The 24617-nt window shown below is 41.9% G+C and overlaps 1 protein-coding gene across 10 annotated transcripts in view; it reads left to right on the top strand.

Moving 5' to 3' along the window:
- The window catches only part of Disp1 (dispatched RND transporter family member 1), a 214822-nt gene extending 190910 nt beyond the window's left edge, over positions 1-23912 (top strand). For all 10 annotated transcript variants that reach the window (XM_029559001.1, XM_008823749.3, XM_029558999.1 and 7 more), the window contains 6 exons: positions 2554-2583; positions 8723-8846; positions 9736-9863; positions 10685-10782; positions 13374-13471; positions 20250-23912. In XM_029559001.1, the coding sequence (XP_029414861.1) occupies positions 2554-2583; positions 8723-8846; positions 9736-9863; positions 10685-10782; positions 13374-13471; positions 20250-23864 (4093 nt within the window). In that variant the 3' untranslated portion in view covers positions 23865-23912. The remainder of the gene's footprint in view (positions 1-2553; positions 2584-8722; positions 8847-9735; positions 9864-10684; positions 10783-13373; positions 13472-20249) is intronic.
- The last annotated feature ends 705 nt before the right edge of the window (positions 23913-24617 follow it).

Below are 24617 nucleotides of genomic sequence, written 5' to 3'. Positions count from 1 at the left end.
ATATTCTTAGTAATGCTGTGAATATTGTCTCAGATTCTCTTATATTGTTCTTACTAGGAACTCAGACTTAAGCCCACATCTCTTGAGTCCACATCTCCCAAAAGTAAAGCTACTTCTTTTCTTATATAAGAGACTAATGCCTTATGACTGTCCCTTTGGGCTCCCCTCTCCGTGGTTCTACAGACACACAGCCACAGCACGGAACAGCAAGTTAGCCACGAGCAGCTTCAGGTGCCCTGCGTCTCTGCCTCTAAAGCAGGTTGAAGTCGACTCTAGACACAGACCAGAGTGAAGCTAGGGTGTTTCTCCACGATGCATTCCTAGGCCTCCAGTCTCTCCAATTCTTTCCCTTTCTTGGTCCTGACTTGATTCTGACTTGACCCTGTTTGAATGGAGGTGTGAGTAAAGCATGAAATGTGGAACACATGCACCTTTTGTAGAAGCAGATTCATACACAGTGCATTCTAGAACATAAGCACCATGAAGTTTGGGAGCCTATTTGTCTCATTCATGATATGCTAGGGGTTAGATAAGTATGCTCTGAAGAATGAATAGATGTAACTTTGTGACAAATAGAAATGGAGATGGAATATGGATGAGGACTTTAGGTTTTAGCTCTTCAAAAATTCCAGAGTAGGGTTTGAACAATGGAAAGAGTAGAATCTTGAAGTAGAAAGATTGGAGGGCAGATGTTTGTGTTTTCTTTTGCTTCCTCTGTGTGTGGAACAGCCTAGTAGAAGGTTTCACACTAGGAGAGTCTGTACCTAGGAATCCATTCATTCAGTCAGGAAATATTTGTATAACCTCTATATACTAGTGACGTGATTCTCAAATCTTTGTCCTCATGACTCCTTTACACAAAAATTGAGGGCTGGAGAGATGGCTCAGCGGTTAAGAGCACTGACTGCTCTTGCAGAGGACCCGGGTTTGATTCCCAGCACCTACATGGCAGCTACGAACCATCCTTAACTCCAGTTCCAGGGGAATCTGAAGCCCTCTTCTGACCTCTGCGGCATTGCACGACAAGGGTGCGCTCACATACATGCAGGCAATACACTCATACACATAAAATAAAAGTAATAAAATATTTTTTAAAACACAAAAATTGAAAGAGATTTTGCTTATATGGCCATAGCTGAAATGAACCATATTGGAGTTGAAATTGATAAAATTTTAATTAAACTGACTAAAGAATACTGGCAAGCTAGGCTTGGTAAAGCGGACTGTGATCCCAGCTACTCAGGATGATATTCCAAAAGGATTGCAAGTTCAAGGTGAGCCTGGCCTACAGGCCAGCCTAAACAAGTTAGTGAGATCCTTAGTGATCCTGTTTCAAAATAAAAATATAATAAAAAGAGGGCTTTTCATAACTCAGTGTTAGAATACTTGCTTAGCATGTATGAAGCTGTGTGTTCAGTGTCTAAATATGAAAAAGTATATAATGAGTCTATTATATGTTAATATAAATATCATTTTCATGAAAAATTATACTACCAAGGAAACAGTTCAGTGATGTATCACTGAACATTTCCGGGAGTCTCTTTGATGTGTGGCTTACCCAGAAGAGAAGAGAATTCTCTGCAAACAGCATACTGCATCCTGTTTGGTTAAAATATATGATGTACATGAAGAAAATCTGTCCGTCCACATACACGTTTGGACCCTCACAGACTCCATGAAAGGGCCCCAGGGACTCCCGGGGGTCTGCAGACCATATTGAGAACCACTGTGCTTAAGAGTAGTAGATGTGTTGTGGATTTTGTCAAATATTTATTAAAAAGCTTACCGTGGGCCAATAAATAAGAAAATAATGAATCTGGTAGGAATAAAGAATTGGAAGTTGAGACTGAGTTTGGAATTTCTTAGCAAGCTCATGCTGTGTACTTGGTTGCAGAGTTCAAAGGATGAGAGTTAGTGACACAGACTGTGGGGAGGAAGTGACGTGATACCGTAAGACCATCCTTGTTAAAGTGGACAGAGAAGAGTTAAGTATTAAGAAGTTTAAGCTATGAATGGTGTCACTTGCCCTTAGTTCCAGCACTCTAGAGGCAGAGTTTAAAGCCAGCCTCATCTACATAACAAGTTCCAGATTAGTCAGGGGCTACATGAGACCTTGTCTCAAAACAACAAAAATGAATGGGGGGGGGGGGGGCGCAGGAAGAAGGCCAAGCTAGAAGAAGCAGCTGGTACCTCAAAGAGAAAACAGAATGAGAAGATATTGATTATTGATATGTTGCTGGAGTGGGGGTGCTTAAGCAGAAAGGCAGTTTAGACTGGAGGCTTAGGGATTGAGGACTTCTGTCAGGAGAGAGGGGAGTGAAACTGGTAGGCTTGGGTTCCTGAACTCACCGTGCAGTCCTTCTGTGATTCCCTCAGGAGCATGTGAACCAGTCTGTAAAGATGTCTCCATGTGTATAACATCCCTCAGGCCATCTCTGTTACCTCCTCTAAGACTCTTCACAGGAGGAATAACGGACCAGATGCTCAGATGTGTGCAAGGCCTCTTTATGTTATGATACTTTGTTTCTGATCATTTTCTTTTTTCTTTTTCAGACCATCCAGACCTTTCAAGTTACCAAAAAGGTAGAGTAATTTGAATTATCCTCTTCAGTTAAAAGCTTCTCTGCATATGATTTCCCTTCTACTGTTTCCCCACATTTTGCTGCTCTTTACACCTTCTTCATATATATATATATATATTTTTTTTTTAGTTAATTATTTTTATTTTATGTGCCTGGATATATTACCTGCATGTATGTAAGTGCACCTGTGTCATACAATACCCACAGAGATCAGAAGAGGATGTAGAGTCCCCTGGAACTGGAGTTACAGACAGTTGTTAGCCACCATGTGGGTGCTGGGAATCAAACCAGGGTCCTCTGCAAGAGCAGCCAGTACTCTAACCACTTAGCCATCTCTCCAGCCCCTTCCTTCATAATCTTATGAAGGAAGAATACATTTCCTCCTCAGTTGACTGCTTGTAGAACCCTTCTCTCCAGAAGTGGGTTTGAATCTTTCAGACTTTCTTCCCTTTCTGTTCTATCAGTCTCTTCGTTTATGTTTGTCTAGCTGTTTTGCATTTCCTTCTATGTAAATTGGTGTCTTGTTACCCCTTTTAAAAAACTGAGTCACAGGAAGCTCCTTTATCTTATTGAGTAACTGGTACCTACCTTTCTGCCAGTTACAATGACTTGAGTATATGGCTGTTTATTTTAAATGAATTAGCCTTTTTTCTGCCCCTCAAAATTGTAACTATATTAATATGGGGGTGTTCTTCTATGTGGAAAATTAAATATAAGAATTTCTGAAAACAAAGACACTGTCATTTGCTCTCAGACATTGTAGTTCCAGGCATAGTGTCCTTATGTTTAAGAAACTTTGAGTGACCATAAAATTCAGTTTCCAAAGAAGTTCAAATGGTAAAAATTAAGATCTGTCTCAGAAGACTATTCATCTATTTAGAATAAAATGACTATATAAATTTTAATTAGCAAACTCTCCTAATTACAATGCTTTTAAAATTTTTGATAAAGTACAATATATAAATTACTTTCTAACTTTGTGTATATGCAATACTAGAACTTGAACCCAGGGCCTAGCATGTGCTAAGCGTGTGCTCTAGGAACTGAGAGCAGCCCCTGCATTTTAAAATCCATTGGGGGAAGTGGGGGCGAGGGGTAGGTGTGCACATTCATGTGTAGGTGCGCATGCCTTGTGTGCATGGTGTGGAGGCTAGTATCTTCATCTCCCACCTTGTTTTTGAGGCAGGGCCTCTCCAGCAACCTGGAACTTGCTGTTTCAGCTAGGTTGGCTGGCAAGTAAGTCCCCAGGATCCACCTGACTCTGCCCACAGTGCCTGGCTTTCTACATGGGTTCTGGGGATCTGAACTCAGGTCTTCATGCATGCATAGCAAGTACTTTACTCATGGAGCCATCTTCCCAACCCCAGTTTCAGTCATTCTTAAGAGTACCATCCTGCAGCATTATGCATTATGGTAAAACGGAAACCCATTGAATAGTAATTTTGTCCCCATTTCCTTTTGCCACAGCCCTGGCAAACACCATTCTGCCTTTTTGTCTCTATAAATTTGACCACCTCATGTGAGTAGAATCAGGTAGTTTTTGTCCATTGTGACTGACTTCATTCCATTTAGCATAATGCCCTCCAGGTTCATACATATTATAGTATGTCATAAATTCCTTACTTTTCAAGACCCAATAATATTCTGTTGCACTGTGTGTGGATACCATATTTTATCTAGTTCTTCCATTTTGGCCCTCTTCTTGTGGGGGGAAAAAATAGGAAAAGATAGAGAAAAAATATACAAGTAAACGTGCCATAATAAGAAAAAGGATTTCACTTTTCTAGAAATAATAATTATTATTATTTCTCAGCTGAGAAAATTTACATTTTGAAGAGAGTCAAATTTTCTTATGTTACTAAGTTGATTTTTCTAAGTCTTAATATGTCCTTATTAGTATATATCTGCCTATAAATACAACTTGTTTAGAAAGCCTTTCCTGATTCCCCTTTCCCAACTCACCTGGAAATGATTTTTCTCTTGTTGCCCAAATATTTTTTCTTTTCTTGTAAAAACACATTTTCGCCTCCTTTTGTACCTATCTGTGCCTCTCTGATTGTATCTGATTTTCTGTATTTGACCGTAAGTTCCTTGAGTGCAAGATCTGTGCCTGCTAATCTTTGTGTTCCCAAAATGCCTTGCATCCTTACTGTTTGATGCTGATTGTTAGATGAATTTATTACCTCACATAGAAGAGTTGTTTCTCTCTCTCTCTCTCTCTCTATGTGTGTGTGTGTGTGTGTGTGTGTGTGTGTGTAAATTTTTTTTCAGATTTAAGTCATTCTTCTCATTGGGTTGATAGTTGATGCCACTGGAAACATTGTGATTAGTAACAAACATTTTGAAATGCCTTTAAGGGACAAGAGGAGTTGGGAAGAGGGAGAAAGGAAGAGAAAGCAAGCTAAAGATCTTAAAATTTGCTCAAGTTAGGAAGGTAGAAACCAAGACCAGTCAGTTAGTTGGTTTGGACAATGCTGAGGAGTCTGGAGAACAAAGGCAGGCCACAAGGAGTTACAGCTTGGATGGTTGGTCAGAAAAAGACCCATACCCCTGACAGTCATGGTTTTCTGCACAGAGAGGGAGAAAGTTTCTGGAGAGACTACAAAAAGTAAGCTAAGAGGAGCAAATAATTTATTGTGAGCCTTCCTGTAATGTCAATGACCAGTGTAAAGCACGCCCTTATTTAATGTCACTTGAGTATAAGGTGATAAGACACTCAGTTTACTTAACAGTTCTTTCAGGTCTGTTTCCAGAGTAAGCCTGGCAATAAGGTTGAGAACCTGTGAGTGTACGTGAGGGACTTCCTGTTGGATACCAGTCTAACACAGCAGTACCATCCTAAGCCAGGGAGCCAGGCAGCCTGCCCAGTCACTCAGAGGCATGGTGCACCTTTGGGCACATTTAAGACCCCCTGCACCTTGTGCTTCATTCTGAAGGGGATTTGAGAGAGCCAACTGAAAAGACAGTAGAGCTGGGTAGAGCTGCACCCAGCCCTTCCCCCGAAGTCACACCCTGCTTAATCCAGGTGTGACAGGGGAGAGCTATGTTTATAGTTACAGTGTTCTTATCTAAACATCTCCCAATTAGAGCAGATGAGTGCAAGGTAGGAGTTAGCTAATGTACAGAGCAGCCTACTGTGAAAGGAACAGTCCTTTTGAAAATTGTTCTCATGCACATGTGGTTCATTTTGGAAAAAAAAATGTTTACATACTCTTGCTCAGAAGTGAAATTTTTTCTATGTGTGCATACATACACATTGTATTATATATGATTTCTACATCATTTAAATTTCCTTTGCTTTTCCCAGTTTACAGATTTTTTTTAAATGTTGATGTTATAACCATTGCCTGGGTTTCATGTTGTAATGAAGCTTTTGTTTTCCTTGTAGCACCCATAGCAGTACTGTAGCTTGGCCTAGATAGCGAAAGGGGCAGAGCTGCTGTCCACAGCAGTGCATGGTGTTCAGGAGGAGCACTGTCTGCATGGCTGGGCATCGCCCCACAGCGCTGAATGTGCTCAGGATGGCAGTACCATTTCTCCAGTGTGAATGCTTGTCTCTAGGAGAGGCCAGTGCACGAACCATCTGCTCTGTGAAGAAGTGGAAGTATAACATAGTGAGGTTAATGTGTGTGGAAGAAATGTGCTAAAGTCCTAACCATAAAGCTTCCACATGTGGCCCATGCTTGTACATGGTGGGCAACAGGGCTGTGAAATCAAAACCACCTGTTTTCAAAGGGGGAAGAAAGCAGCTATCGAAGAAGTTTTTAAAGTTTCTCTGTACGTATATGCAGGTATTTCAAGAACAAAAGCAAAGTTATTCTTTGATAAATTAAACCACAGTATAAAAGTTAGGCAGTATGAGGCCTGCTGCCCTCTATTGATAACATGTTTGTAGGTAAAAAAACAACTGGCACATTTGAAAGAAAACGGATCCATTTAAAATAAAGTGTAATGAATAAATGTAAGAGCCTGGAGCCTTTTTCATTTCACAGGGCTGATATTTCAAAGGTCTAGTGTGTAATAAACAGAAAGTCTCAAAAGCACTATTCAGACAAAAGGCATTGCTGCAGACCCAGTGGCTTTTGTCTTAGTTTGCATTTGATGGAGGAGAGAAAGTGGGAAGAGTGTGCCTGCATTGGGCTTCTGGCCACTCAGTACAGGCATTTGAACAGTCACAGACAGTACATTGGGATTTTACGTGTTTTCATTGCATCCACAATTATGCTTACCTCGCAGATTTTCCCTCAATAACTTTTTAAATCCAGAAAGTGCAGTCAGATAAGTAATGTTGCAACTTGGCATTACTTGGGCCTGTGTGCTTTTTTAGAGAGAAATTAACTCTTAATGGGACTGGGAGTTTAAATGTGAATTTGATGAAGCAAAATTTGCCAAGTTTACTTTTTCCTGATATCTTTAGTTTCTCTTGTGTTTGAAAAGAGACATGAAAACACAGTGGTTAAAAAGTCAAACTCTAGACCTAAGGTACTTAAGGTTCCCTAAGGTTTTGTGATTGAATGAACTCCTCAGCCTGTCTTTGTTGCAGTTTCACCTCTAAGGTGGATCTAAGAATGAGTAAGCTAGTGGGGTGTGTTGGTGTATGCCTTTAATCCCAGCACTGGGAGGCAGAGGCAGAAGCAGAGGCAGGCAGATCTCTTTGAGATTAAGGCCAGCCTGGTAGCATAGTGAGTTCCAGGCCAGCTGGGGCTACAGGGACACCCTGTCTCAAAAAGCAACAAAACAAAAGAAAACAAAGCAAAAAGAATGAGTAAAATGATACTCGGGTGAGGCGGGAGGGTCACTAGTACTCCCGTTAGTACAAACTATTATTTATTTTCCTAAAGTTATTTTAAAAGATCACCTCTGGAAAATGCCAGTACAAGTCCCTTAGGTGTAGTTATGTTATATTTTAATTCCTTTATCAGAGTGGTAATTTGAAGTAAATAAACCCACAAAGTCAGATCTGTTAAGAAAACAGAATATAAAAAACAACAATCGGTCTTAGAGATCGGAAAGCTATACAGCAATATTTTCTAGGCATTTAAAGTCTCCAGTATTGCAAGCATGATCTTGAAAAAATACTTCATAAACATAAACTTCAGAAGCCCATTTCATATGAACAAGAACTAGCCATCACTTAGCCAAATGAGCTAGCATTGTTGAGAATTTGAGAGTAGTGGTCACACGTTAAATGTTGAGTTTTTCTTCTAATTACGATTAAGAACCTGGAAGCTTACTGGATACACTTTGAAGCTTAGAAAAAGTTCACTTTAAGTAGCTTCTGGTTGGCACTCAGTTCATATTAAGACCTAGAAGTGTCGGGATGATAAAGCATGGCCCGGGAAGGGCTACAGAAATGGTTCTTATACTCAGAGATGGTATGGAAGGGTATCTGAAGAAAAAGCCAGTGAAAGGACTGGTGATGGAGGAAGGCTGTGAAGTGTCAGAGAGCCTGAAGGCAGCCTTTGGTGGCTGGAGAGGGCAAGGTGGTGGGAGCCTGGCCAGCGTTCATTAGTTGGTACTCACTGGCCCTTCTGTGAGATACTGCCCTAGGCACCAACACGGCACTAAACAGAGCAAACATCTCTGCCCTCGTGGAACTCAGTCTGATGATAGTATTCGTTGTTTTTTTTTTCCTAGAAGGAAAGATGATAGGCTATGGGAAGTGTTTGATTTGCTTGTTTTTCAGATTTATACTGCATGAACCTGTTTATAGACTGATTTCTTTTTTAAGGACTGATGGTTTGAAGGTATAGAGAAAGAATAATGACAGAAACAAAAGTTCTAGGAGATACTTCAAGGAGGATGGGTGGCTCCTGTTAACTTTTTTTTCTTTTTACCTATAAAGTGTGGCTTTTCACTCTCTCCCTCTCAGACATAGGTAGAGATATGAACTGTTATTTGTCATATACCGACAGTATACTGGCACAGTGGCCTGTGATGTGTCACTGCTACTTAATCAGAAAAATAAAAGGATAATGATCTCATTTTCTGCCTCAATTACATATAAATAATAAAAATCCCATTGGTAGGTACCTATACTAGATCTAAAATATGAGAACCTAACACCTTGCTCTCGTGGTCACAAAGATCCTCCACACTGCCTCTCAGAGGTCACTTTGTGCTTGCCTTGTATCTTGTAGTTATGCAGCCCTGCTAGCAGACTGGCCGGTGGTGGTGCTGGGCATGTGCACTCTGCTCATCGTGGTCTGTGCCCTGGTGGGCGTGTTAGTGCCAGAGCTTCCTGACTTCTCGGATCCACTTCTGGTAAGGAGAACTTGGCTCATCTTCAGCCTGAAATCATCTCCATGGATTAAGTACTTAACATACATGTTGCATCCCATTAGTAATTCTTTTCTTCTTTGTTTTTGAGATGGGGGTCTTAAACTGTAGGCCCAGGCTAGCCTTGAACTTGTCATTCTCCTGCTTCAGCCCCGTGAGTGCTGGGATTGTAGGTGTGAGCCACCATACCCAGCCCCCCATTTCTTTTAAAACCTACTTCAGCCACTAGTAAATATTTAACTCTCTTTTTGAAAGTAGATGTTCTTAGGTAAAGTCAAGGAACTTGCTAACTCTAAGTATTGGGAAATACTGCCTCTCTGTCTCCATGTTTAAAACAAGAAGCAACACTGAAGAATCTACCTACTATGGAAATATTTTCATACAGACTTATACACTGTATCTCTTTCCCCTCCTCTCTAGAGAAGTTAAAGAAATTTCATTGTAACTAACAGATAACAGGATCTGTTTTAAAGTAAATGTTCCTCTGGAGTGGAATAGTAAGAAAAATATGATCGATCATGTGCACTCTTTGTAAAAACGGTAACTGTGTAACATAATTTATTCTGACCATAATTTTTACAAGGTAGAATTAATTATGTATTAAATGCTTAGGCAGTTTAGTATCTAATAGACTTTTCCCCCCATTTCCTGAGACATGAAACCAAAGAATTAAGCTACTTTGTCACAGTGTGAGGTGATCATGTCAGGGCAACTCATGTGAACAAAGGTCACCTCAGCAGTCACTGTGACCAACGTCCGGGTTTCTTGTTGAAAACTACATATCACTGTGATACTGCGTTCCTAAGTTGTTAATATAATTGTATTTAATGCAAAATAAAATACACTAATGGGAACTTGTAATATTTTGCTTTAGGGTTTTGAACCAAGAGGGACTGTAATAGGCCAGAGACTGGTCACATGGAACAACATGGTGAAAAATACAGGATACAAGGCAACACTGGCAAATTACCCTTTTAAATATGCAGATGAACAAGCCAAAAGGTGATCACTTGTTTTGTATTACTTTTAGATAAAATACTACTTAATGGGTCCTTTATTACCTGAGCAAAAAGGCTAAGTGTAAGATATGAGGCTCATGGGGCTGGAGAGATGGCTCAGCAGTTAAGAACACTGGCTGTTCTTGCAGAAGATCCAGGTTCGAATCCCAGCACCCACATGGCAGCTAACAACTGTCCATAACTCCAGTTCCAGGGGATCCGACAGCCTCTTCTGTCCTCCTCTGGGTAAGGAAGATGCTGGAGAATATGAATGCTGTGCGTCCAATTCCCAAGGACAGGCTTCAGCATCAGCCAAAATTACAGTGGTTGATACCTTACATGAAATACCAGTGAAAGAAGGTGAAAGTGCTCAGATATAAACCTGCAGAATACATTAGTCTATGTAGCCAAAAGTGCTCACAGATGATGACCCCTAATCTTGCCTAACAAATTTCTTTCAATCTAATCCACTAACACCTTAGTTATAGTGAACTGGTTTTACACAGAAAAATCAAAGATAACATATCAAGACTGTCTACAAAAATTTATTGTTTATTTACAAAAAAGCATGCATATCTTTAAACAAATAAAAAGCTTATCACAAAAAAAAATGAGGCTCAGATCTTTTGCCAGTAAGTTTAACTTGTGATTAAAAAGATTTTGCTGAACTATGATGAAAAGATGTTTTTTCTTCTTTTCAAGTAGAAAAATTAATATTGGTTGCATACATGAATCCTTCCAGCTTGGTATCCAAAGCTAAATAGGTTGGGCTCTGCGTATCTCCTTGAAATAGCTAAAACTTCATCAGACGTTGTTTCATTTCAGCCATCGGGAGGATAGGTGGTCAGATGATCATTATGAGAGAGAGAAAAGAGAAGTGGACTGGAACTTCCACAAAGACAGCTTCTTCTGCGATGTTCCAAGTGAGTAGCCCGAGTGAGGGCAGATGTGAATGTGGACCGTGCCTGCAGCAGCTTCCTAGCTGGCCAGGGAGAAGTCCATTGAGGTCTAAAAATGTGGCCAGAGACGCAGCTTCCCTGTATCTATCAGAGATTTTAGCTAAATAACTGATTTTACTTCTAGGTTTGTCAGCCACTAGGCTGAATTTACCTGCAATAAAAATTAAGAAAAAAGTGATTGAGTTATATTGAACTTTAAGGAAGAGATCAATAAAATTTTCAACCTTGTCTGAAGTTTTAAGGCATAGTCAAATTCTTTTTACTATTTATTTCTAGATCAAGTAACAAGTAAATATTTTTGGATTGAACCATGGAGTAATCTATTTTACAAAATACTTTATAGCTTTGTTTAAATGAAAACAAGTGTATATTAAGAACTGTCTATGTTCTGGGCATGGTGACCCAGTCCTGTAGTCCCAGCTACTCTGAGGACTGAGGCAGGAGAATTGCTTGAATCCAGCAGTTGGGGCTATAGTGCCCTATGTTGCTCATGTGTGTCCAATGCCAATGTTGATTACGTGTCCACACGAAGTTTAGCAATCACTATGATGACATCCTGGGAGCAAGGGACTACCAGGTTGCCTGAGGAGGAGTGAACTGGCCTAGATAGAAAAAGAACCATCTTTGTGCCTGTTTCATCACTTAACAGTAGAGCCAGAGAGCTGAATGAAGTGTGATGCAGAGGTCTAGAGCTCAAGGTTCTCAGACCTGATGTGAGTATGTCAGTCTGGCTGGGAAGAACTTGTGGATCGGTGGTAGGTGTGGGAGCCTAAGAGCAGCTGTCCTGTCTGAGGAAACCAGCTGCTGCTTAGCACATTGCAAGAACTTCCTGTAAGTCAGGAATCCAAATTTTAATGTGGAGCCACAGATTTCTAAATGTTGGCAGCAGACTCACTAGAGAAAATCCAGTGAAATATAAAGTCACCTTGTTACCTTGCAGGAAGATAGGAACGGGCGCATCAAGGAACTACAGATCAGGCTTGTTAGACACTGACCAGCCAGAGTTACTAGGAATGAGGAGTTGAGGATAATTAGAGTTTCTCATGAACAAATGTTTATGTTAAAGTCCTCTTCAATGTGTATTCCCTGTCTTATTAGATTCCAGAGGATCTAATAAGATCTCTGCTTGAATCTTTGATGTTTTAGATAGAGGAAGAGAAGGAGGTTAAAATCTTACACTGATCTAGGAAGCAATACAAGTTGAAACATTTCCTATCTCTTGAAACATATTAGAAAATTTTAAATTCTGATTATTTCTTTGTTCTATGTTTTTCCCTATCAACGTATTGCTGTACATCGTTGCTTAATCATCTCTTGTTAATGTCTTAAACAGTAAGAACATTAGCAAATTCAGGAAGTAAAATCTGGTTATTATCTCAGTAGTCCACACTGTGTTTCTGTCTCCTAAGCAGTAAGTTCTGGCTTGACTGAAGCCTTTTATGGGCTCCATGTGAATGAAATGCTTGTCTCCACAGGGCTGATTTTGTACCCCAAACCAATCTACATAAGATAATACCTATCATGAATAAAACCATTTGTAATAAAAAATTTTTATAAATTTACCGATTAATTTTGTTAGTGCAATTAGGCATTTTTTAGATAAGAAAGGTAGATAAAATTAGTCTACTTTGTTTTATTTGCTACATGTTAGATTTTTTTTTTTTTAATAGCTGAGATAGGCGCAGTCTTACGGAACACCTGTTTCTCATTTCATTCTCACGGCTATTTGAGGTTGGTGTTATCACCATTTTACAAATGAGGAAGTAGGATTCTGAGAAGTTCAAAGTTGATTTCATATGGTCACATGGGTGGTCAGTGGCAGGGCTGGGTATAGCCAGATCTGATGCAAAGACCATGCCCCTCCCAGTGCATCACACCACCTTATTGAGAGACCGTTGATACTGTCTAATTTCAAACTTTTTCTAGACCCTGGTGTCGTATAGAAGCCCTGTGCTCAGTCAGAATACACAGGGCATCTGTGATGCTGGCCTGTGATTCAGCCCTTCGGCATTTAAATGGACTCTGTCATTATTGCTTTTAAATTAGCCACTTGCCATCTTAGCAGCCAGGGAAACTTATCTTTATGATCCCTTGTCGATATTCTCTAGTGCATCACTCTTGTGTCTCACATGCTATTATGGTGGTACGAAATTAAGAGAGAGGCATTCAGTTAATTTTCTGCTGAAAGTTCTTATGGATTTTTCTTCCTAATTATACTCAGATCAAAAATAGATTTGCTACATACTTACAATTTTCAGATGTAGTGAATGGGTAGACAGGCTTGGAGCTAAAGCAGTACTAAGGCATTGCTACGTTTCTCTCTCTCTCTCTCTCTCTCTCTCTCTCTCTCTCTCTCTTTCTTTCTCTCTCTCCCCCTCTCCCCCTCTCCCGCTCCTTCTCCCTCCTTCCCTCCCTCTCCTGGAATTTATCAAAAGAAAAGATTCCCTGGTGCTAATCGATTGTTTCTGTGATTTCATATTTGAATTATTTCTGAATTCTGACTCCAGATAAATGAATAATTTACGAGCATCTTTCCTTTTTTCTCATCTTACCAGGTGACCGATACTCCAGAGTAGTGTTTGCATCCGCGGGAGGGGAGACACTGTGGAATTTACCTGCAATTAAGTCAATGTGTGATGTGGATAATTCCAGGGTATGTAAACTATAGCTGAATTCTGTTCAGCAAAAATAATGTTACGGAAACTTCTACTGCTGCCCTAGTGTCTGACCAGATGAGAGGCTTTCCTGCCTATTGAGGAGCAAGCACCAGCAGGCCAGCTTTGCAGTCTGGATCCCAGGATCAAAGTATGCCTGTTTCCTCATCTGTGAAACGTGCTGTCTTCCTCAATAAAGAACTATTTTTCCTTTGTCACTCACGTTCTCTCACCATGATGGTCTTCTGAATTTCACAGAAATTTTTTAGGACAGTTGTTAAGACTGTTTCTTCTTTTATTGTATTTTCCTCCTCTCCTAGTTTCACTGTTCTCTACGTTTCCCTCCTGAAGCAGTTGTCAGCATTGTAATTATGCAATTAAAGGCCTGCCATTATGGCACTCAATGGTCATTCTGGCCAGTGATCTCAAAGGAATTCAGGAAGCAGGCTTGGGAAGGGGACATCAAAGGTGTAATGCAGTGTCTGTGTCAGTGGCCCCAGTAATCCAATCCAGACTGCTCCAGTCTCTAAACACCTTGATGCTTTAAAGACACTGGAATTCAAGAGGACAAGCATGTCCTGCCAGACTTCCCCAGAGTCTCACGGATGTCAGCTCCAGAACACATGAAGTCAGCCTGAGTTTAGAGGGGCTATCAGTTTCAGTAGGCAGAAACTGCTCTCTGGTACCATTACTGGACCCGTCCAAGAATAGTAACCAGTTAGAAAACTTAAGTTCTTAGCATGACTTTAAAATATAAAATCACTGGTTCGTCAACCATCCAGTCATCTGCCCTGCCAAGAACTAGTCAGACAGCCCAACTCCCAACTCCAGCTCTGTCAGTGGGGCTTCTTAATGAAATGGGAGATAGAAAGAACTTACAAGAATCCCCTAGACCAGCAGTGCTGATATGAGACCCTTCCAAGAGCTCAGCAGCTCATGGCTCTGTAAGTGTGTTGGTCCCAGCTTCCCAGCTTTACTCCTTTTGGAGAGGCTGTTACATACCGTGTGAATGACTTTGCCGTGTTTTCTATCTGTGCCACCTTTTAACTCCAAACAGACCAAACCCACAATCTATAAAGAGATGAAAGTTTCTTAGTCTTATCTGCCATATTTTCTTCTTTTCAATGGCCTGCTTTACCTGGAAGCTGTAATGTATTTCTCAGAGTATGTGACACCTCTTATTTAGAAAGGTAATTCTAAAGTAGTAAGTATAGTGACAGTATGTGCAAGACTTTGTGCTAAGTTCTTATAAATGAGTCCCTGTGGGTCTGTAGCTTGGGGATTCATAGTATCTCTCAACAGAAGAGGAGAGAGGCTTGGAAGGGTAATGCCAGTGTGGTTACTTCGCTTCACAGCTTGGACACTGAATTTGGATACCTTTTACTCCTCAGTGTTGTATGTGTGGTTGATCTTCAGAACTCGCCTTCCCTAGAGACTCTGATGTGATCATTATAGAACACTCACTATGTGCAGTCTAAACATTTTAACAAGTTACATAATCCCCACAAGAGTGTATGAGCTCATTACCCTTCTTTGTCTATTTTATGGATGGAGAAATTTCACATAGGCAGTAAGTAATAGATACAGGATTTGAACCCAACCAGGTCTGGTCTGCCTCAAGAGCCTGCTCTCACCCATTGTGCCTTGTGCTTCCATAATGAAGGGTATGCCCCTGCTCTGTTTTTCTTTTGTTTTGCTATATATGTTGTTGCTCACCCAAATGTTCCTTAAGGGGTCAACATGGCCAAGAATAAATACCGGTTGATAGCAGTCCATCCTCTTAGTATGTGTTAGACTCTGAATTGGCCCAAAGACCTAAAAGCCAGTAAGCAATACTGTGCCATGATAGCTTTCAGCAATGAAGACAGCATATTGTTTCACCTGTCCATATCCATGTATCAAATGATGCTTGTGAGGCAACTTAAAAAGGCATGCAGAAAGAGGAGAGGAAGAAACAAAAGTATCTGAAGCAGACTAATGGGAAGAAAGTAAAAGTAAGGATGGTATTTAGCACACAGGGGTTCATCTCCATAGTTCTCTGCAAACTGTCAGTGACCTCCAACAGCCAGACAGTAAAACAGAATTTTATTTCACTGGTCAAAGTCACCAATAGGGGTAAATTAGGAGAGTAACAAGTATATATTTTAGAAACCCAGCTTTTCCTAATGCTGAGGAAGAAACCATGTCCTTCATACTCTTTTTGGGGGTGAGGGAGTACACATTCATGTGTGTGCATGTGCATTCACATGTGTGCATGTACGTTCGTGTGTTTGCATATGGGGCAGAGGATATCCTTCCTCAGGCACTGTCCACTTTCTTTTTTATTTGAAACAGAGTCTCTCACTGACCTGGAACCTGCCAAGTCGGCTAGCTGGCTGGCCAGTGTGCCTCAGGGATCCACATGACTCCATCTACCCCCAGCACTGGAATTATAAGCACATAGCTTTTTTTAAAAAAAAATGAGTTCTGGGAAGCAAACTCAGGTCTTCATGTTTATGCAATAAGTACTTCACAGTGAGGCCATCTCTCCTACTCGCGATAAAAGAAATGGATAAAGTGTGTATGTGTGTGTGTGTGTGTGTGTGTGTGTGTCTGTGTGTGTGTGTGTCTGTGCTTGGGTATACATGCCATGGTGCACATGTAGAGGTCAGAGGACAACTTTTGGTGGCGAGCACCTTTACCCACTGAACCATCTCACAACATGCTTATAAAGTGAGAATTTGTGGAATAGACCCAAGATACCTGTCTGAATAAACAATTGGTATGACCAGTTGCAGATTCACATTAACAAATGAATAAATAAACAATACCCCAAAAATCTGCTTCAAGAAGTGTGGTTATAATTTTAACTTTTAAATTAACACTTTTTAAAAAAAATCAGTTGCAAATGCCTTTGTAGTCTGGTCTCAAATTCTACTATGAACCCAATGATATGTCCATCTAATAGCTTTGATAGTAACATGGGTCAACAACTCGGCTTCGAGATTACTGCTTAACTTTTTCCAGTCTCCCAGTACAAGCTGCTTTGGGGATTTTTATTCATTGTGATGCTTGAACAGACAGTGTTCTGACTCCTTGGCCTGCCCTTCCCACCCGTTCAGTCCTTGTTATTGTATTTAAGCACTTGGTTATTAACACCTCTCAAGTTAATGGGAGTCAACAAGATGATACAGAACAGAAGAGCATAGCTGTCAGTGGTTGACTCTGGTGCTCAGTGCAGCATCTCAGCGAGACCTGTGTTTAGACTCCAGATTCCATTTAAATTGTATGTCCCTTCTGCTCATAACTCAGGGAGGCTAAGACTTCTCGAGCGAGTGGCTCTGTTTCTGATGTTCATTTCATAGGCTCCACAGGAGCCTCAGTCGAATCTCCGGACCCTCATTCCTTGTTCTACCCTAATGGACACTGGCTGACAGGCATTTGTAGCCAGAAGAGTTTCTCTGCTCTTGGCTGCACTGGATGGTGCTTACCCTTATCAGTCTCTACACATTGTAGACATTGGAGTTTTAGGACTCAGCTTGTAAAAAAGAATTTGAAATTTGGTGTCTGAGACACTGGCTTACTAGAGTGACTTTTGTGGACCGCCAGCATCCCCTGGAAGCTTAGCTCAGAAATACATTTCCCGACTCTTATTTCAAGGAGTCTTTGCCGTCACTCCCCTCTAAACTCCCTTCAACTTCACTACATGGGAGCTTGGGGACAGGGGAGGAAGAGTCCTGAAGTGAGTTGAACGTGCCATTAAGAGCTTAATTTTCTTCTTTTTATTCTTTTCTCAGCTTCTTAAAATATCTCCAGCCAAGCCAGTAGTTTTCAAAATTAAGGTATCATTTGAAACTGCTGGTTTCTCCTTACTCTCTCTCCTCTCCCTTTATCCCCTATTTTAAGCTGGCTCTGCCCCTGCTGCTGTCTAATTTGGGAAGTGTGCAAATATATGTTACAACCACATGAGCAAAATGATTCCCCAGGATCCAGTTTGTGAATAACTAGAATTAGAGGGGCTGGACTTTTCATCAGGGATTTGTTTTCATAAGCTCTATAGGATTTTCACGAACTTCTAAGATTTTGGAATTATTCCAAAGAATCCTTTTCCAAAAATATGACAAAATGCCACTGCCTCCTGTGTGAGGAAGACCTGCTTGCCCATCTTCTTCAGCCTCACGCTGTAATATGCATCTGTATTTATCAGAGTCAGCAGTGACTAGTTACTGCCACTGTCGTGCCACACAATGCACTACTTATTACATTGAATTATGATTGTGTTTTTGTCTGATTTCCCTACCACCCTAGAGGAAGCTGAGAACAAGGACCACAGTGCAGGACTCATCTTGTGCAGGTGCTCAGAAGGTGTCATTTTTGAATGGAAGGACAGAGAGGAACATAGGGTCTTACTCCCTGGAAGCATAGACAAGTCCCTTGAGCTCCTGTCCCTTCCATTCAAGATGCTGGTATCAGACTCAGGGTTGTTAGAGAATGCCAATCATAATGTCTTTTTCTGTGATCTCATTTCTATATAAGTCCTCAAAAGCAGGTTTTCCAAGTATTGTGATCAGTCAACGCCACTGTTTTTGAGGGCAAACTAGTATTTAATCATAGTCATCAAAATAGTAGTTGGTCTGTGTTTGTAATGTCCAACTTTTTAATCTTTGATCAGATATACATATAAGGCCCCAATGTTACTAGAAAAGGGCTGTTCAAGGACAGAGTTCTGTGTTTTCTCTCCAGGCAGCCGTAGTTCCCTTAGCTTTACCATTTGGGGCATTCAGCAGCTGCACATGTGTACCTTCTAGCTAGGCTTGCCTGTAATTCCTTCTCAAGGGAACTCTATCGGCCATGAAAACGAGAGATGCTCTTGAAGGATTCCATTCCTTACTAGATTGTTCCATTTGTCTCAAGTTAGCTTGTATGAGTTATTTTACCTGGAAACAAATATGAGTTAGGTTTTATGAAATGTTGATTATGCTTTTTCAGAAATAAGCTTAAAAATGAAGTTTTTGTAAAAGTGAAGATTGTTTTAATGTGTTTTAGATAATAAACTTTTGGCTCATTTTTCTTTATTCCCATAAGAATTATTTAAAACAGCTTTTCATTAAGAAATTTTAAAACATACACAAAAGTAGAAAAAAATACTAGACTGACTCTGCATGCAGCCTGCACAACAGAAGCTCCCAGCCCACAGCCACCTGTTCCATACACTTCACCCTACACATTGGTTCCAGTTTACCCAGGGTTTAGGGAATCATAAGTCACTTAGTTCTTAGATAAGCCTGGCTTCTAAAAAGATGGTTTATGCCAACCAATTTCTTTATGTTAGGAAGATATTTTAATGAACAGTTGACAAAGCCTAGTTTGGTCAAGGTCCAGGGTATTTTTAATCATGCCAGATAAACTATTCACACCCTTCTTGAACTTTGGAGTACTTCTCTAGAACAGCCTTTGGTAAATAAAGATGAGGGAAAGTGATACGATTGGGCATCCTTAAGCCTTTGGTCAGGCTCAGGAGAAGGGGCTGGTTCTTATTCTCATGCTCAGGGAAGGGAGGCCTGCTCATCTAACTTAAGAGTGGACTTGTGCCAACTTCCCCATAATCTAGCAGTGCCAGTAATGGGAGAGCTTGCCAGTTCCCTGAGGCAAGACAACTGTAAGAGGAGAAGACTTCCCCAGGGGCAGGATTCTAAATGAAATGCTGTCCACACCAAGTCCAGAGCTGTCATAGTTCCTAACAGGCATCAGTCTGCCATTACCAAAAGAGAAAAGTTCCCCAAAAAGGGCTTTTGCCAACTTAAATAAACTTTTAAGGATATAGAAGAAATAAACTTCTCCTTAAGTGTTTTTATTGATATATTAAGATTACATATAAAAAATATTTTAATCTTAAAGTACTCTTTCTACTCTTATTTCAGAAATCCATTTTAGTCTAAATCTTTCATAAATCCAGAATCACTTTTTTATTTACCAGACATTTTGCTTCTTAGTCGGTTCAGACTGCAGTAACAAAGTACCTTAGAATTCATAATGTATAAGCAATTTATTTCTTATAGTTCTAAAAACTAGGAAGTTTTAAATTAAAGGTCTTGCAGATTCAGGGTCCACAGAGGCTCTGCTCTGCAAAATGGGGCCTTCTGTGTATCCTGATCCAGCACCAAACTCCCAGGAACCACTTGTAGAAGGACACTAATCCCATTGAGCACCTCCCAGAAGGCATTGCCTCTTGGGACTGTCTGTCATGTTGAGGTTTCTAACGTACAAATCTGGGAAGTGTGAACATTCAGGCCATTGGTGTTTTGGGGAACAGCAGCTTTGCTTTCAGCCATTGTTTATTGGGATTCAGTGCCTTTGTCGCCAAAACTTTCATGCTGAGAACCAAAAATTTTAGGCAAAGCCACATTTGTTTCAAATAGAAAGTAGACCATTGTTTCCATGATTCTTTCAGTGGTAAGCTTTAAAATCTGTCCACATCATTACTTCTGCAGTGACTTTGAAAAGACCTGCTTACTAAGCAGGTATTAATTTTATCTCCCTTCTGAAGCTGAACTCAGCACTGGTTGACATTACTTTACACTTATATGCCATTCCCAGACAGGAGTTTGCTGTTCAAAATAACCTGCAGCGTACCTGTAATATGAGACCATTAGGGGAAGTTCTTCTGTATACAAACGAGTACCTAATATGAAGGATGATTATCTAGCTTTGGTAACTTTCCTGTTCCTCACAGCAATAGTACCTGCCCAGTGGTGAGCCCATTTAAACCTCCATCCTTCTGCATGTCTGTCTCTGCAGATCAGATCTCACCCCCAGTTCGCTGACCTCTGCCAGAGGACCACTGCTGCTTCCTGCTGCCCCAGCTGGACTCTGGGGAACTACATCGCCATTCTGAACAACAGATCATCCTGTCAGAAGATCGTTGAGCGAGATGTCTCTCACACACTGAAGCTGCTTCGGACCTGTGCCAAACACTACCAAAACGGCACCCTAGGGCCAGACTGCTGGGACATGGCAGCCAGAAGAAAGGATCAGCTCAAGTGCACCAATGTGCCACGCAAATGTACCAAGTACAATGCTGTGTACCAGATTCTCCACTACTTGGTGGACAAGGACTTCATGACCCCAAAGATGACTGACTACGCTGTGCCAGCTTTAAAATACAGCATGCTTTTCTCCCCCACAGAGAAGGGGGAGAGCATGATGAACATTTACCTGGACAACTTCGAAAACTGGAACTCTTCGGATGGCATCACCACCATCACCGGGATCGAGTTTGGCATCAAACACAGTCTGTTTCAAGATTATCTTCTCATGGATACTGTGTATCCTGCCATCGCCATTGTGATTGTCCTCCTAGTCATGTGTGTCTACACCAAGTCCATGTTCATCACACTGATGACCATGTTTGCCATCATAAGTTCCCTGATCGTCTCCTATTTCCTCTACCGCGTAGTGTTTAACTTTGAATTCTTTCCTTTTATGAACCTCACCGCTCTCATCATCTTGGTCGGAATTGGAGCAGATGATGCCTTTGTCCTGTGCGACGTCTGGAACTACACCAAATTTGACAAGCCTCACGCGGAGACTTCAGAGACGGTGAGCATCACCTTGCAGCACGCCGCCCTCTCCATGTTTGTCACCAGTTTTACCACCGCTGCTGCCTTTTATGCCAACTACGTTAGCAACATTACAGCAATTCGATGCTTTGGGGTGTACGCGGGGACGGCGATACTGGTAAACTATGTCTTGATGGTCACCTGGCTTCCAGCTGTTGTTGTTCTGCACGAGCGGTACCTCCTCAATATCTTTGCTTGCTTCAGAAAGCCCCAGGTGCAAGGGTATGACACCAAGAGCTGCTGGACGGTGGTCTGCCAGAAGTGCCACAAGGCACTTTTTGCCATTTCAGAGGCATCTCGAATCTTTTTTGAGAAGGTGTTGCCATGCATCGTCATTAAGTTTCGCTACCTTTGGCTCGTCTGGTTCCTTGCCCTAACAGTAGGTGGGGCCTACATTGTTTGTATAAACCCAAAGATGAAACTGCCTTCCTTGGAATTATCTGAGTTCCAGGTGTTCAGATCGTCTCATCCTTTCGAGCGCTATGATGCTGAGTTCAAGAAGCTGTTCATGTTTGAGCGGGTTCACCATGGAGAGGAGCTCCACATGCCCATCACGGTGATCTGGGGTGTGTCCCCAGAAGACAGCGGCAACCCACTAAACCCCAAGAGTAAAGGGAAGCTGACACTAGACAGCAGCTTTAACATTGCGAGTCCAGCTTCCCAGGCCTGGATTTTGCACTTCTGTCAAAAACTGAGGAACCAGACATTCTTCTACCAGACCGATGAGCAGGACTTCACCAGCTGCTTCATTGAGACCTTCAAACAGTGGATGGAAAACCAGGACTGTGATGAGCCTGCCCTGTACCCATGCTGCAGTCACTGCAGCTTCCCCTACAAGCAGGAGGTTTTCGAGCTATGTATCAAGAGAGCCATCATGGAGCTGGAAAGGAGTACAGGGTACCATCTGGACAGCAAAACCCCAGGGCCGAGATTTGATATCAATGATACCATCAGGGCAGTCGTGCTAGAGTTCCAAAGCACCTACCTCTTCACACTGGCCTATGAGAAGATGCATCAATTTTATAAGGAGGTGGACACATGGATTTCCAATGAGCTGAGTTCTGCACCTGAGGGCCTCAGCCATGGCTGGTTTGTCAGCAACCTGGAGTTCTACGACCTCCAGGACAGCCTGTCCGATGGCACCCTCACTGCCATGGGACTCTCTGTGGCTGTTGCATTTAGCGTGATGCTGCTGACCACATGGAACATCATCATAAGCCTTTATGCCATCATTTCAATTGCTGGAACCATATTTGTCACTGTCGGGTCCCTTGTCCTGCTGGGCTGGGAGCTGAATGTGTTGGAGTCTGTCACCATCTCAGTTGCAGTCGGCCTGTCTGTAGACTTTGCTGTCCATTACGGGGTTGCATACCGCTTGGCTCCAGATCCCGACCGCGAAGGCAAGGTCATTTTCTCTCTGAGTCGCATGGGCTCTGCAATTGCCATGGCCGCACTGACCACCTTCGTGGCTGGGGCCATGATGATGCCCTCCACAGTCCTGGCTTATACCCAGCTGGGGACCTTCATGATGCTCATCATGTGTATTAGCTGGGCTTTCGCCACCTTCTTTTTCCAGTGCATGTGTCGGTGCCTTGGGCCACAGGGTACCTGTGGTCAGATTCCTTTGCCTAAAAAACTCCAGTGCAGTGCCTTTGCCCATACCTTGTCTGTGAGTCCTGGTGACAAGGGACCAAGCAAAACACATCACGTGAATGCTTATCATTTAGATCCCAGGGGCCAAAAATCTGAGCTGGAGCATGAGTTTTATGAATTGGAGCCTCTGGCATCCCACAGCTGTACCTCCTCAGAGAAGACCACGTACGAAGAGACACATATCTGCTCCGAATTTTTCAACAGCCAAGCAAAGAATTTAGGGATGTCTGTGCCGGCATCCTACAACAGTGATCTCAGCAAAAGTCCCAGAAGTGAACCCAGCTCGGCCTTGTTACAGTCATGTCTGGAGCAACACACCATGTGTCACTACTTCTCTCTGAACCAGAGATGTAGCTGCCCAAATGCCTACACACACTTCAAATACAGCCCACACTCTGGACAGCAGATGGGGGACCCTTTGTGCCACCAGTGTGCTTCTGCTGCCAGCAGCTTCGTGCAGATTCAGAATGCCGTGCCACCTCTGAAGGCCACACAGCAGGCTGCTGAGGGCTTCGTGCATCCCATCCCACACATCCACTGCTGTCCCTGCCTGCAGGGCAGAGGGATGCCACCCGGGATGCAGAATTCTCTGCCTAGGAATTGTTTCCTCCACCCAGTGCAGCACATTCAGGCCCAAGAAAAACTTGGCCACACCAGTGTACACAGTCTTCAGAGCACAGACGAGCATCTTCCCAGGACAGTGGAGTCATCGCCGCCTGTGTGCAGAAGCACTGGGTCTTTACTAAGAGCTTGTTGCGATCCTGAGAATAACCAAAGGGGACTCTGCAAAAGTAGAGACATGGGAGACACAGAGGACAGCGGAGGGAATGAAACCAAGGTCTCTAGTTTACCAAACCAGACAGGCAGGGCAGAGGAAAAAGCAGAGCCAAGCTTGTCGCAGACTGATGTAATTGCGAACTCAGAACATTTAAATCATAGTGAACCAAAATTTCTATTTAGCCATTTACTCGGGGAGGCTAGTTATAGGTCTTGTCCAAACAATCCACAAAGCTGTGGCAGAATTGTGAGAGTGAAGTGCGGTTCTGTGGACTGTCAGATTCCAAACCTTGAAGCCAACGTGCCTGCTGTACTAACACACTCAGAACTGTCTGGTGAAAGTTTGTTAATAAAAACACTATAATAAACCTAGCATTACACTTAAAACCAGTGCCTCCATCGTCCTTTTGAAATGGGAGTAAAATATAGAAGCTTAGAAGGGAGGCTAAAAATACAGCAACGGGCATGTTCTCACCTCATCATAAATTCAGAATATTTTCATATTCCATTTGAACAATGGGCAAACTCACAAATCTAGTAAGTGTAGAATTATTGGATTTTCAATTTTTTAATATCAAAAAGTGGTTCTTTACATTTCTAGCCAGCCTGGAAGAATAACGGTCTCCTTCTGAGACAAGTTGAAAGTCCAGTTCTCTCACGTGGTTCCCTGATGCCTAATTTACTGTGGTGCATTGGTTGACGGTAATCAAGACTTCATTGCTCAACATAAATACTAGGACTTAACCATGTGTTAATAGAGCCCCTTGGGTTTGAATCCAGGAACTAGGCAGCATTAAATGTATTTTTAGTGATTCCTCATTTACAAATTAATGTCAAGCACTTTAATAGTACGTTCCACCTGTTTTCTGAGTAGACTGTTCATGAAGCCAATAATACATTTATGTCCAAATGAGTCTTCCCACATCAGTCAAATGTACAGTTGTTACTACATCTCCTAACCTAGGACTCAAGGACATCACCTTGTGTCATGATTATATTAGTGCCACAGAATGAGAAGGATGAAGAGATGAGATTACCCATATAGTACTGTACTGCAGAGGGTACATACATCAGATGTGGCCTGGCCTCCTGAAGCTTTCTGAGTATATGTGTTGCC

This window comes from Nannospalax galili, unplaced genomic scaffold (assembly GCF_000622305.1).
Source record: "Nannospalax galili isolate Female #2095 unplaced genomic scaffold, S.galili_v1.0 scaffold368, whole genome shotgun sequence".
NCBI classification, from domain to species: Eukaryota; Metazoa; Chordata; class Mammalia; order Rodentia; family Spalacidae; genus Nannospalax; species Nannospalax galili.
The sequence above is the reverse complement of the archived record's forward strand: the minus strand, read 5'-3'. Positions and strand labels throughout refer to the sequence as shown.